At 40.0% G+C, this 15,278-nt stretch overlaps 1 protein-coding gene across 1 annotated transcript; it reads right to left on the bottom strand.

Annotated features, from left to right (window-relative positions):
* Positions 1-283: 283 nt before the first annotated feature.
* On the bottom strand, positions 284-14,604 carry fdxr (ferredoxin reductase). The gene is made up of 12 exons (XM_030773281.1): positions 13,674-14,604; positions 13,205-13,311; positions 11,617-11,712; positions 10,688-10,810; positions 10,445-10,555; positions 7,766-7,870; positions 7,328-7,435; positions 6,203-6,284; positions 5,358-5,539; positions 4,532-4,703; positions 3,932-4,105; positions 284-1,216 (listed from the first exon to the last, which is right to left on the bottom strand). The coding sequence occupies exons 1-12, from the start codon at positions 13,753-13,755 to the stop codon at positions 1,086-1,088; spliced, it is 1,473 nt and encodes a 490-aa protein (XP_030629141.1). The 5' UTR covers positions 13,756-14,604; the 3' UTR covers positions 284-1,085.
* Between the last annotated feature and the right edge of the window lie 674 nt (positions 14,605-15,278).

Genomic DNA, 15,278 nt, shown 5'->3' with positions numbered 1-15,278 from the left:
ACAGCCTGACAATGTATGACAATACAAAGAGCTCTGAATTGCTGGTCAAACAATGCATAACCTTCTGAAAAAATTATAGGACTGGATTTCACACACCTTACATGTGATTTCCCCAATATACACAAGGTTGATGCAATCTAGTACGAAACCAAAAATGTCTTTCTCTTTCATCTCTTATCATTTTCTGGCTGTACACCAAGGTTGGAACAGCCATATTATCATCAAAGATGAATGAAACAAAAAACAGAAAGTAACCGAGTTTTTTTTTTTTTTTTGCCAGACTCATTCTTACTTTAAGGAGAGAGTACATATGGTTACAGATGGCTACAGACATTTCATGACATCACTGAGGCAAATTACATGAACACAGAGGCTCACTGCTCAATTTATACCACACAGTCACTTTTGACTAGCTAAACAAAATATTTTGGCTCTCAGTTCAACCAAGAGTCTTGTGTTTATCAGCTGGTGAGTTCAGAATTCCTGATCAGAGGGAAACATGAACAGGCTTCTTAGAAAAGGATCAGAAAAAAAGAAATGCACATAGATGCTTTGATCTTGGATTCATGATGCAGACAGTGTAATAAATATGCAGATAAAGAAATACATGTAGAAGAACATATTTAGAAAATATTCTGAAGTCATTTTTGCTATATCAAAACACAAATCATTAAGGTTGTAATGGCTAATGTTTTTATTTTCAGTTGTGATTTCACAATGACATATTCAAATACATTGTTCAGTCAGACTGACTCCCAGTGTTCCATATGTCTGAATTCTAGCACATAATATAACATCAGCTCTCCGTGTTGCACATGATTGTATTATCACATTTGTGATTATCTTTAGTTTTATTAGTCATTACTGTCCTTTGGTCTATCTACTCTTTTGACAGTGGCCAAATCTCAGTGGTCAAACAGGTTTGCTGCTCTCACCGAAATAAGAGTAGCTCAAGTTTTCTCTTGTTACCCAGTAGTTTTCAAAATCAGTGAATCCCGGCAGTCCGTCTGTCCTGGCATGGTCAGGTTTAGCAGCAGGCACTACTGACTGTTAGTATGTGGGTTTTGGCGTCCAGAGCTGCATCTTCAGGACCAAGCAACTGAAAGCATCTCTTTCACATCCAGCAGCTTTTCTCTGGGTTTACCATTCACCTCTCCCCTCCTTACCTCCTCCGTGTTTATCTTCTCCCACTCAGGGAATGAAACTACTCGTACACCTGCTCAAAAAACACATATGGTTCTTATCAGATCACATGACAAGCTGTTAGAACAAGCTTGAGCTTAGTGCAATATTCCTTCAAGCATTACTCTGTCATATCTGATGTATAAAGTGGATTAGGTAACTACTGGCCATATAGATGAAACACAGGAAAATCAAAATCACAGGTGTTCTTGTATGTGATAACTTTGCCACAAGTGTTAAATGCAGAATCACATCCGGGGAAACATGAATCTTGATGCAGACAACTTTCACTACGCACTTTGCTTTTGGCCTCAGGTGACACTTAAGTGACAGATCATACGTGTGTTTTTATGAGTAGTTATATAGAGAAACACAGATGTTTGGAACTCCCTTCTCAAGCATTGTTATTGGAGTTGCTATACCTGTGTTTGAAAGTAGGTGGCTTAATCTTGTCTCTTTCATAACATAACTTTTACAGTTTTAAGAAACTCCTTAGTTTAATCATTACAGCCAGACGGTCGGGACAGAGAGAGGTCAGTAGGTCATTAGCGAAAGGCTTTTATTATATCTGTGCTTCCCAGCTGGCTAGACAAATACTTTATTTGGCAAACACATTCTTTGGGGTAAGATGCAAGGAAAGAAATAAAGTGAGCATCACTGTTTTTTCCACAAGTGCCAGAAATGAGTAGTTATCACATGGTTTCAAACAGCTGTATTCTTTTTTTTTTCCCCCCCAGAAAAAAAAATGAGCTAAAATATTTGACTGGAGTGTTTTGCCCATCTTAAATGACAGAGGGAATATCCCTGGCAGTGCTGTCCAATCTGGAGAGGAAGTCTGTCATTATTTCCCTCCTTTCCTCCGAAGGGAACGGGATTTCACCGCTACATCTTCATGCTTTTCAAACAAGAAGCTAGTGCTATGTTTGGAACTCTCTTCTGAGGTATTATTATTGGAGTTCCTATACCTTTGTTTGAACATACGCGTCTTTTCTCTTCCATAACATCACTTTTACAGTTTTAAGAAACTGCTTATTGTTACTGCTAAACTTTTATGCTCTGGCATTCTACTGTAGGCATCCTGTCCATCTAGCTGTTTGGTTTGTTCCTTTTGTTCTCATTAGGTGTTTTTTGGATTCCTTTGCCTTTATTGATGTCCTGTTGACTGAGGTGTAATGGACTGTAGTATCTTAAAGGCATTTATTTTTGAACTCACGTGTTTTATGTTTGTTTCCACAACTTCTCTAGGTATGCGGAGAAAACTAAACAGGTATTGCCTGATAAGCTCGATGGACAGTAAATCCCACAACCTGGTGTAATATTTTTTAAGTTCAGCGTTTAATTAATTAATTTGGCTGTACATTCTTTAGTACTGATCTCAATTCAATGACTATATGCTAACAGAAATTCTACTTTTTGAAAGCAAAGTCTTTACTGTTTCATATTGCCAGCCCGTGGCCTAGGCTACTACATGTTGTTTCAACAAAGAACAGGAAAAGAAATAGTTAACATAATTTTCTCCAGAGGCAAACATGAAAATACTTGCCATGCTTTCTCTTGGCATATGATACAAATAAAAATATCTGCTACATAACCTCTGCCACAGTTTTCTTAAAAGATTTTAGTTCAGCTCTCCGCAAAATGAAAAACCATATTTTTTGGAAGATACTCTAGATTTCTTGGTGAATGCAGGACTTACAAATTTGGTCAAAGATGTCCTTGGGAATGCACCCAAAAAAACTCTTTATGACTCCCTGAGAAACTTCTTGAAATAAACATGCCACCACAGATATGCATGTCATCACTATCTTTGTCCATAATTTATACTAACCAAGTGCAGGGAAAACCACAGTCCCCACAACTCATCTAGACATGCCTAGCGACAGGGCCTAAGTCTGCCTTTCGCACGAGAGCAGACTTTTAAAGAGCTAACTTTTAAACTTCCACTTTGGAAATACAGGAATCTTAGCGCCTGTATTAAAACTCACTAGAATTGTGATCAGGCATGAGATTATCAACCAATAACTAAAACATACGAGCCACATGTATACAGGTAGGGTTTTACAAGATAGCAATTTCAAAAGCAAGTAACCTATTACCTATTATACTCCCAGTTAGAAAAAATAATCTTTTAGAATACCAAAGGCAACTAAAAGAGGTGCTCTGAGGTGAAACTGTAAAGTAAATGCTTCAGAGTAAAACTGCTGTATTCCAAACCTAATTGGCACAAAAGAGCCACCAGACACCAGGAAATATTGTCTTTTTTTGAAGCCGCACTGTGTAAAATAAAAACAATGAAACCAAAAGCTTAAAATTCTACAAACCACAATATTCTGCTTTTACTTGATTTCAGACATCTCAGCACCAATGACTTATGACAATGACAAATTTCATTCCGTGAGGATAAAAGATTTTACATTTTAGCTATGATCACGCTGGTTATCCAGGGACTGACAGTTCTTCTTTGTCTACCAATATAGATGAAGCTCTTTATGTCTTCTCTAACTACCAGCAGAATTCTTTGTCTACCAACAGAGATGAGGGTCTGGATGTCTTCTCTAACTACCAGCAGAATGACTGTGTCCTATTTACCATACGATAACATCTTACTGTAAACAGAACCTGCACGCAATATGCACTGCACTAAATATGTGGCCTTAGAAACTCTGTTTACTATGTGTTTGGAAGCAGAGAGATGGTTTTGTTAAGAGTGACACTCAAACAAAGTGGAGCTTGTTCTGTGAAGCAGTACCTCGTGAGCCCAACAAGGCGCTAATCGCTCCTGAACCTGCTTTACTGACAGACAGGTCGAGAACTCCGGACTCCATGTCTTGCAGCAGCGTGCGAGCTGTATCAAAACTGTCGTTCATCGTCGTGGCGATGACTCCTGTTGGTCCCCGCTTCACCCAGCCACTGCAGTATAAACCTAAAGAGAGGAAATTCCATCCAAGGCGTTTCAGAACAGCGTACAGCATTTTTATGTCATCTATATAAATGTTGCGGACAAATAAAATATATTTCAAAATCATTTTTTCATGTGAGCATTTGATAGTGCTCAGTTGTGTCACTACTCGGGGAGATGAAGCTAAGGATACGATAACAGTAAATAAGAACATACAATGTGCTTTATATCCATGCAGAGAGTTGAGAATAAGTTTTAGAAATTGATTTTGTTCTGCAGATGTGTTTTTATCAGTATAATTTATTGCAGATTTGCTTGCTGATTTTCCTTAGCATCTGTCCTCCATAAAATCCGTTACCTCCAGCTGCAGATAAAAGTATTCCCTTTAGAAATATCTTTGACTACAGGAAATGCGATTTCCAGAAGATATTCTCAGCTGCATGATCTCACCGGATGTGTCCTGGACTCGTCCCAGATTGTTGGGGAGAATGGCTCTCTTGAGGTCAAAGGGCACAGAGGAGTCAATGGGCAGGCTCTTGTAGCCTATACTGCTGATAATCATGCCACACTCCACATCCTCTACCTGACCTGTGGTCACTGCACGAGCAGCATCTCCAGATCCCTGTCACATGCCACAAATCCACATACACAAACAAGTCAGCATGATTCATTGCTCTCTTATATACTCAGGATGTAACACAAACGCTCAATGTACTCTAACCCTGACAACTCAGATTAAGATGATAAGAAGAGGAAGAAGAAAAGTTTATGTATATTTATGGTCTCAAAGAGCTTTACTAAGTTATGCCTTCCATTGTTCAGAGGAGCAACAAAAAAACCTTCAACAATTCAAGCAACATGAAAAGAATGTTTCTCTATTTAATGAAAATGATTGCTGGTTCCCAACACAGCATTTCTTCCCCAGTTGAAACTCTTACAACTTTTTTTCCCTTTACACCACAATTATCTGTGATCTGTGATCATGAATGATGTGGTCACCCCCTCATGATGGAAACATCCGAAGAGATTTCACAACACAACGTAGTATCAGGTGATAGTCCATGCACAGAAGAGGGTCTTATTCATCTGATTCTGCTTGTAACCACACAGGCCCCTGATTCACCATGACTGTGAAGGTTAATCATCCCAGCTACTGCCAGGCCACTGTGGCCAAGAAGGGATTCCATTCAAGTTCAATCCTGATTTCTATCTTTTTCATGTAAACCATAGATGTGTTGTGAAAAACAGAGAGAAAATGGCCTCCCACACTGCTCACCTCTAACTTGTTCACAGCCAACCGGATGGCTGCTGCCCTGGCTCCATCTGGACCTGCGAGCACCTCAACAGGGCTTCGCAGGAACCGGAAGCCCCAGCGCTTTCTCGCATCTGTCTCTTCTTTGGCCTCTTTTACTGCCTTTAACATCAGCTCAGTTAGTCTCTTCCTTGGCCTGGGGAGGTCTTCACAAACAACCAAACACACGCACACGTACACACGCACATGCACACACGCAAACGTGTCATGGAAATCTAGGTGTGGGCAAAAGTGCTTTGGGGGATTTTTCCTGATTTTTCCAAACACGCCTTGTCATTGCATTATTTCTTTAACAATCTCATGCGTTTCCTGTTACTCTGCAGGGTTTCACATTCCATTTTCTGTAAAGTGAATGAATTCTTGCCTTTCCGCATCTGTCCTCATCAGACATGTATAAAGTGGCTTTATTGCTTCAGGCTATCTGGGTTAAAACCAATGGTTTCAGATTTCTAAAAACAACAGGGCTCAATTACCTACTCATGATGCTTAAACTATTTTAGGCTCAAGGATTATGTCAGGGACACTGTGATGGACAGCAATGCTGTTATCAGTTAGACCAAGGACTTCCTGATAACAAACTGAACCACAAAAACACAAACTGTGGGTCTTGAAAAAAATGAAAACAGACAATGTGGGGCAACATGTCTGGTGGAGGACAGCACTATCTCCACTGCTGGAGAAAAAAAAACCCTCTCTCAGGCAGCGTCATGAGCTTTCTATTCATTTCACACAATGAAAGCAGGAAAACGTAATGTTTTATGATTGACAGCTTCTTTACAAACTGATCCTCGTACCACGTGTTTTCTTACCTTTGAGTGTGTCTGATATGCCCTCGAAATCAGACGCCAGCATCTCCGTTCTCGTGTCTGGCAGGTTGAGCATCTCTCGCAGCTCCTGGCAGTGAGAATGAGGTGGGCGGACAGACTGACACAGTAATCTTGCTCGACTGGCTTGATTATCGTTTTTTTTTTTTTTTTCCCCCATAATCTGACAAACAGCTTTCGCAGCAGTGGAAATTACCTCAAGCTAATTTCATAACTGTGTGTGAGCATTCTTGTGTCTCTCTTCAGACAACATCCAGACAAAATTCACAAACATATATACACTGTGTTGTAAGCACAGCACATTGGTGAAATATGATGACATAATGCCAGAAGAGCTCTCAACAAGTATTCATTCATTTATTCATTTTCTAAGCCACTTATCTTAATTAGGTCGGGGGGGGGGGGCTATCCCAGTGTTCACTGGGCGCAAAGCAGGGAAACACACTGGATAGGTCACCAGTCCATCATAGTAAATAAGTATGAATAAATTTTAATACAAATAATAATAAAAAAAAATCATTTTTGGGGGTCCAGTAGAGCGGAATGTTCGTCTCAGACTGGTCAGGATGTTTGTCTGAAACGTACAGTTGGAAAAGAACAGGCTTCTCATGCACCTGAATGGAGCTCAATGTTATATTTTAGAAAGCATGTTTCAGCTTGGGCATTCCCACTGGGCGACTTTCCGACGTTAATAAACTACATGACACATGATATTTTACTGATTTATTGATTTATTTTTTGCTTACCACTAGAAAGCATTCTTCCTACGGACTAACACAAATACACAGCAGAGGCCCCTTTCTTTTTTTTTTTTTTCTTAGTCCAGTAGACTGGAATGTCCCTTTTTAAGACTGGATCAAGTACAAAAAAGGGGAACTTCCTTGACTAGAATCCATTTTTCTCCCTGTAGAACCGGCTTTCCTCACGCTCTCAGTCTGTTTACACTTGAACTCACATTATTTTTTTCCTACAGCTGCTGCCAATAGCTATTGCCTTAACCCAAAACTAAACAAGCACTTAAAATATGCTGTGACTACGCTAGGTTCCTTTCACTTCCAAATAAACAAAGACAGAATTAAGACAGAATTATAAACAGAGGAGAGCAAAGGCAAACTTTATGGTACAGGCCACCTGAAGTGGACCGCGACGCCCAACAACCAGGACTCTCCGCACTTTGCTGGCCTCCAGCGCCTGCAGTGCACTCTGGGTAATATCTGTCTTTCGGCAGAGGAGTGACATATCACGATGTTTGTTCATGGCTTGTTATTTGATGATAAATGACCCAAGATACAACACACTCTAAAGCAGATGGTGACAAAATCATCTCTATTATTGGAAAGGATGGTCTTGTAGTATAGCCTTTACAAAGGACAATAATGCATGGATTTACTATGCATTTCAAATGCATGTCTGCATTACTTGGTATTATGACTGTCCTATGACATACTATTCCTATGACAAGTCTATGACAATTAAAATGTGTTTATGTGTACTAAACAGATTGAAGTGATTTCTGTGTGGTGTAGATGTAAAAGTTAAACACATCACCTTCAGAATATCCAACGGAGAAAGGAGAACCCTGGCCACATCCAGAGCCACATTGCCTTGACCCAAAATGACCACCGTTTCACAACTAAGATCTGGCTGCAGCTGGTATGAAAACAAAGAGAAGTCATTAGGACTTGTAAAGAGAGAATTCCTACTCTCACATGTTAATCATAAAGCATCATGAAAAAATTCCACACAGAATGCTTTTTCTCTCATTTACACAACATATAATGGATATGAGGTGGCACGGTGGCACAGTGGGTAGTGCTGTCGCCTCACAGCAAGAACGTCTTGGGTTCGATTCCTGTCTGTGTGGAGTTTGCATGTTCTCCCCATGTCTGTGTGGGTTTCCTCCCATAGTCCAAAGACATGCAGGTTAGGTGAATTGGAGACACTAAATTGCTCCTAGGTATGACTGTGTGTCTGAGTGCGTTTGTCTGTCTGTCTGCCCTGTGATGGACTGGTGACCTGTCCAGGGTGTTTCCCTGCCTTTCGCCCTATGAGCACTGGTATAGGCTCCAGCAGCACCCCCCCCCCCCCCCCAACGACCCTAATTAGGATAAGCGAGTGAGATAATGGATATGGACTGAGAATTCAACAGCTAATTATTACTGTAAAGGAAAAAGATTTTTTTAAACAATATGACACTGAACTGCATTGTATGAGAGAAATGGATGGATTCCAAATAATTGCAAAAAATATGACAACTGTTTCCAGTTACATAAGAACAACTTCTGGGTCTCGGCTGTCTCTTCTCATGTCATCATGCAGAATTAGCTTGTCTAAACCTGTCCCTTAGATATACCTAAAATAACTCCTTAGTGTTGTCTGAAAGAATGAGAAAAATGACACAGATAGAAAATCTTCTACCCTGGCTTCACCGGCTGCTGATAAACTTGGTGTCTTTAGGAGTGCTATCTTTAGAAACTGAGGGATGGTGTGACTTTCTACACTAAGTTTTGAACAAACTTCTCAAATTACATTGTACACCAGAGTGACACTGGAGTAAAAGGATGCTTGAAAATATTAATCACTGTCTTAAAATGACACTTTTTCTGTAGAAAGTTTATTGGCACTTCCTGACAGGTTACTGCTTCTGTTGTGAATATGTTGTTGTTTCGGTACCTCAACCATAATTGCATGCAAAACATGGAACATTTTAAATTAAGCTATTAAGACAACTCCATTCACATCCTTAAGTTAAAATTTGAAAGAATTTACACTTTCCCAAGCATATTTTGCCTACAAGTATTCCTCTTTTACTGAATAATCCCATAATAACAGAGAAATATCATTTTTTTAGCTCAGTTTTTTACCCCTACACATTACTGCAATTTTACAATGTACCTGAGCTTCTATTACGACTTTGTAAACAACTTGTATTTGCATAACAAGATACTCATATAAAGGCAAAACGAAAAGCCAGTACCTATGAGTAATATGTTTACATAACAACAATCTGCAAAGAGTAGGGGTTGCAGATAGGTCTCACAATGTTCTTGTTCAACAAACTCTGAATGAGGGTCTTGACTTGCTCATACCAGGAGAGAAGCAAGCAGAAGTATCTGTTGGTGCACATGAATTTTACCCAACAATGGCAAAGGGTGTTACAGTCATGGGGTGTACTGGAGAAGCCCCTCAGGCTGACTAAAAAAGTTCCACTAATATTTTTTTGCAATGAGGCATAAGCCTCTTGCATTTCTCATAGGGACAAGGGTGGCTATGTGAATTGAGCAGACTTAAACTTACTCATTCTTTCCTATAGACTGAACCCTATGGCTACCTGCACTTGCTGGGCTCCTTGAGCAGAGAAATGGATGGAGATGGACTACATGCAGTTCTCTCTGCAAGGGTCCCTAAACTAGGACTGGAAGTCACTGGTCTTGGCTCTGCCTTGAGTTGACAACCAGGGACACCCATAATACCATGCAAAGAAAACTGTGGGTTTAAACAGACTGCCTGGCAATAGGATATTTCCAAAAAGAACAACCTCTAATGTTGCCTAAAGACAGAGTGAACCACAATCCACTCTTTGCTGCAAGCAGCTCTGCGGAAACCTGCAGAGGACAGGTACTGGCTGTTGCAAGGCTGAGCTCTGACGCAAAACCTACCCTCCCAGTTTGTGTAGTACAGACCAGGCACAGGCCCCCTGAAAAAGCTCAGCTCCAAACCTTACCAGCCATCCGGACTTTGGATGAATGGAACGAGGCATCACCATGCCAGACAGTTTTTGATTGCATTTGCTAGTGACATTCCTGTCTATAAAGCCTCAAACTGCTTCTTAATGAAGATGGGAAGATGGATTACAAAAAATTCTTATAAACCAGGATGTCCATATTTGGGAGGGACCCTCCCACGCACCAACCTTCAACTCTCAAAACCCAGATAAGACGCATCCAAACCCACTGGCTGCCTTCAACTTTAGCCACTTGCGTGGCTATAAAATGGGTGTGTACCATGTATTTGCAGGTACTGTCCAAAGAACCCTTCCAAAACTGTGATGTCCAGAAACAATACATGAAACACTAAAAGACAGCCCAGAAGTACAGTTTTACAAACGGAATTCCCGCCTACAGTTGCCTGCTTGACATCAGCAGGGCATGGAGCCAAACACTGTTACCCGGTCATAAACTGCTACACATTAAAACAGGGAATAGGGAAATCCCATATCCAACCTCTCTTGTTGCAAGGCAGTCCATTGTACCATCCCACAAAGTCTTTGGCTGAGTAAACACCAGCCAAGTCCTCTCCTGTAACTCCCATTTTCCGGTTGCCCTCTGCTCCATAGCTCTACAAAACACATAAAAGTATTAAGACAAAATGATGATAGGAATGAAAGATTGAATGAATGAACGGCTCATACCAGTGTGTGTGTGTTTTTGCGTGTGTATAAATTATAAGAGTAGTTACACAGCTTCTCACCAAGACAACAGCATGGTAAGCCTGTTGGAGCTCCTGTACGCTCACATCCTTGCCCACGTTCACATTGCCATAGAAACTACAGCGGTCATGCTGGGCTGTTTGAGTAAATGTATTTATAACATTCTGAAAAAAAAAAAAAAAAACCCACACATATGATAACCAGGAGTAAACACAGGTCTGAATGAGCCAGACCTCTTCTCTGCTGATGCCCTCTTGACCTTCACCTGAGGGTCAACAAACATGAGAAGCATTTTGCTGATGACTTCTCAACCTTTGACTAAGAACCACAAAGAGCACTCTGCCACTGTTTACATACACTGGCATCTAAAGTGTATCTTTTAAATGGTTAAGAGACTGAATTTAAAAGGATTAAAATGACTTATTTTAAAATAAGCAAGGAAGCCATTAAAAAATATCTTAGGACAATCACAGATAATTCACTACTACCATGAGATCCCTTCTTCTCGTTAGTCTGCATGGGTGAAAATTATAAACATGCCCTAACTGGCGACATTGGGATGTACTGCTCGCCTAGCCAGACTGCTTTCACTTTAACTTAATCCCAGTACTGATTAGAGGCTTGTATTCTCTGATACTGGTTAATATTCAACTACTGTTCACTAAGAGGTAATGTAACTATAAACTCTTTTACAGCACTTCATGTACATACAGGCACCATGTAAAGCGATCATCAAGGTATTGTAGCATAGAGGAATTTGTGTTAAATGGTGTTGCTAATGTTGTGCTGTCTCCAACTTAATCATGTGTTGACAGCTTTAGTAAAAACAAAGTATTGTGTCTGTGTCTGTATGTGCTTTGTTTTTGGTTTTTTTTTTGTTGTTGTTTTTTGCTGAGACATGTTAGTTTGTCACTAGCTTCTCCCACTGTGTCTGTTCATCTTTACGAAACGTAATCCGTATGGCACTGACCTTGACCTCTGGATGGTCAGGTGCGACCCCAAATCGCACAAGCCCAAAGGGAACAGGGAGACGCTCATAAAGGTCCACCTGGACATCAGTGCGACTCTATAACAAAGTATTCAATAAGGAAAAAGTCATACAAACACATAAACACACAAAGACATTAAGACATCACTAAACCACTAAGCATTAAAACAAAACATGATAAAAGCTTTATAACCAGATGTAAGGCAAACAAAGCCATAACCACATAATGACATAAACTCATTAAGACATAAATACATGAAAACATAAACACACATACACAAAAAAAATGCATACCACGCCTAAGCATAGCCTACAGATAGATTTCACAACAAGCACGAACAGGTATGTTGCAACATTAAACCAAACATAATGCACTTTCACCCAGAGTCTGACAGGATGTTGATTAATCCAGATTGAGTTTCACAACTCTGCTATGGTGAGTCAAACGTGGAGCCTATTACTCCTGAAACCAACTGAGCCTAGGTGGAAATCAGGTAATATAGTACAGTTGCTTACTATCAATGCTGTATACTGATCCTGAGCTAAGACAAGTCAATAAAAACAGCCTAGGACTATGCAACAAGGATCAAATTACAACATAAAGATAACATCTGTACTGTACACAAAACTCTAATGCAGTTTGTTTAATAGCTTGTGTACATAACTTTTTAAAAGAAACTGTGTCACTGCGTGGGCAGAAAAGATAGAGACACCTTTTCATTTCAGGTAACAACTCAATGTGCTGTCCTGTTCATTAGCAGGGTGAGGCCCCTCTGCAAACAAAAAAAACACCTTGTCTAAAGTACAAAACAAATGTGAACTCAACGTTCAAGAAGGGCGGCACAGATTTCTCAAACTCCATTCTCAGATGTTTTGGTTTTTTTTTTTTTTTTTACCTAGCCTATTTTCTAGGAAACTGAAAGATACCGTAGTATCACAACAATCGTAAAGGACTGTCATAAAGTATGTTTTGCAGATATTATATATGAGGGACACAAACTGTCATGAGTTTGAGTTTTTGATTTCTGCAGAAGTTATTAACCTGTGCAGCACTGTTGAGGCAAGCCACAGTATGATGTCTACACCCTCTGACTATTTTCCCATAGCATTTCATTCAGGATTTAATACCTTTCTTTTGCTGCCTGCAAACCAAACAATGCCTCTCTCTAGGCAACCCTGTATGATCATGGCACGGCTAAGCTCTGTGAAATCCTATGAGTTAAGCTCTCTGTTAATGGCTTTCTGCTTAGTAAGAAATTCTGTGCAAGGTCTCTCAAATAATTTCAAACGTTTGGCCTTTTTCTGTTTTTGCTCCCCAATCTCAAGAGTTCCAAAAATCTTACAAGAGTCTCAAGATGTGAGAAGAACAAATTACCCATCCAAAAAGCTTTCACAATGTCGCATTTTATCAACGCAGAGAGTCACAGACACAGAGCATCTCTGTACCTTCTCCTTAATTAAAAAAACCAGATGTACGCCTACTTTGGCCTTGGTACAGTAACATTTCATTGACATCACATGACTTGACTACTGATGGGAAGACAGCATCCAAAATGCGTGGTATGCGTACCTTCAGGAGATGCTGGGCTGTGTAGAATCCTGCAGGGCCCGCACCTACAATACACACCTTCAGACAGGTGCTAGTCGCTGAGGCCAACTTTCGCACTGAAGTGAAGACTTTCAGAGAAGTATATGTTAAAGACATAACTAACAATGCCATTGTTCATGTTTCAAATGAATGCACCGAATGTAGCAAAACAGTGTGCTTTAACACATTGTTCCAGATTGAAAAGAGGAAGCAGTTATTGAATCTCGAACACTGTCTACACTTTCAATTTTCATTTTTCTCAGATACCAACAACAGTTAATTGAGAAAGAGAAAATCGAGAGCGCGAGCCCTTACTAACTTTGAAAAGGTTCAACAACTTTACGATATTATACATCAAGTTTAGTAAATGAGGATGACTATAGTGTAGTGCATGTAGTGTAAATACAAAATTGATCATGCAACCTGTCCTTAACGCAAAAAATAGACTTACCATTGACGCTGGACGTCCCCATGCATTGTTGAACCAGCAGACATCTCTGGATAGCTGCAAAGTGCATTTTCATGTTTCTCATCTTTACAAAATAAAGGAGCTGTCCGTCCGCACTAAAAAATCCACATTCCGTCCACTTTTGAAATGAATATTAAGCTGCTTATCGGCAACTTGAGCTTCGATCTTTTGTTAGCTGCTGCCATGCATTACTGAGGTCGATAATATTATTGGCCAAAAAAATTTAATGACTTCAAGTTTAACAACACTTGCTTCTGCATGTGAAAGCGATGGGGTCACATACAACATCTGCTTTCGCCGGTCACAAATCTCTACAGTTTCTCTCTCTCATGCCAATTGCAAGAAATCTTGAACTTGTTACTCCAACTTGCTTAAGTTTACGGGACAGTGCATAGCTGCTGTCTTTTCATTATCAAGGATGAATCCACAAACATTAGACGGATAATTTGCGCAATAAAGCAAACACCGCTGAGACTTTAGGGGAGGTTATAAGCAATTTGTAAGAAAAAGACGTTTCGCGCACATCGCAATTTCCACATCGCTGCATCAAACACTTTGAGGCTGTTTATGCTAATTTACAACATACAAGAGAACTGCTACATAACTCAAGCGATGTGTTCCTTATTGTGCATCATAAAAGCGTTCCGTAGAGATTGCCAATCTTCCTATTGTGGTTCCGCCCTCGCATCGTTTGTCCGTTCGCAATCGGCGAGGACAATGTGGATTGTAGAATAATAAGAAAACGAATGCACAAAATCTCAAATTCCGATTTAAATTCGCCTGTTTAATCTCATGCATTTGTAATATGGCCCTTGCTGAATTCGTGATCTTACACCCAAGGTTGAACCTTAACGTCGGTCTTAATTCTCAGTCTCTCGTTGTTCCAGTAAATAAGATGTGCTGCACAATTTATTTCTTTCCACAAGGTCAGTTCATGGAAATTAGAACCTGAATCGTTCGAGTGCATAAAGAGTTGAAATTTGCGTCATCGAAATCTCTGAAGGACTTTGCAACGTGCGGCATTGATAGATACTCAAGGTTTGCTGCAGGTCAGGGTACGTTGTGATAATAGTTGATGTAGTAATACGCCTACACTGGTACTCTGGATAGTATCACCAAAGATCGATAAACCATCCACTCAAGAGTGATAACATATGTTACTCAGAAACATGATGGCATTTCATCATTACACCCAATTTTTCTTTTTATTGTGGCTTATGTTTCTTTTCTGGCAGCCAGCTGAAATTAACAAAATGATCTCTCAGCAAAGCAATTCTACAGCTGAAGACATTTGCCTCACATATCCAGCTTTTACTTTATTGTAAATGTTAGATATATCCTTTGAGTTCAAAAAGTCCTGGGGGGATTTCAGAAAGCGGGTTTAGTGAAAACTCTGAGTTAGTTAACTCAGAGCAAGTAGTAAACCCCCTCAAAGAAGAGACCTATGGTTTTGTTTTGGTGGGAGAACGGAGCCATATGGCTTTTCTGTTAGGAGGTTTACTACTTATTACTACTTGCCCCCACTCCCCCACCCAGCCCCCTTCAGATGTCTTTGTTAAGACAAGTTTTAGGTAGTCAAACCACTGT

The sequence above is a fragment of the Chanos chanos genome, chromosome 5 (assembly GCF_902362185.1).
Source record: "Chanos chanos chromosome 5, fChaCha1.1, whole genome shotgun sequence".
Classification (NCBI taxonomy): Eukaryota; Metazoa; Chordata; class Actinopteri; order Gonorynchiformes; family Chanidae; genus Chanos; species Chanos chanos.
This window is presented reverse-complemented; position numbering and strand designations above follow the sequence as displayed.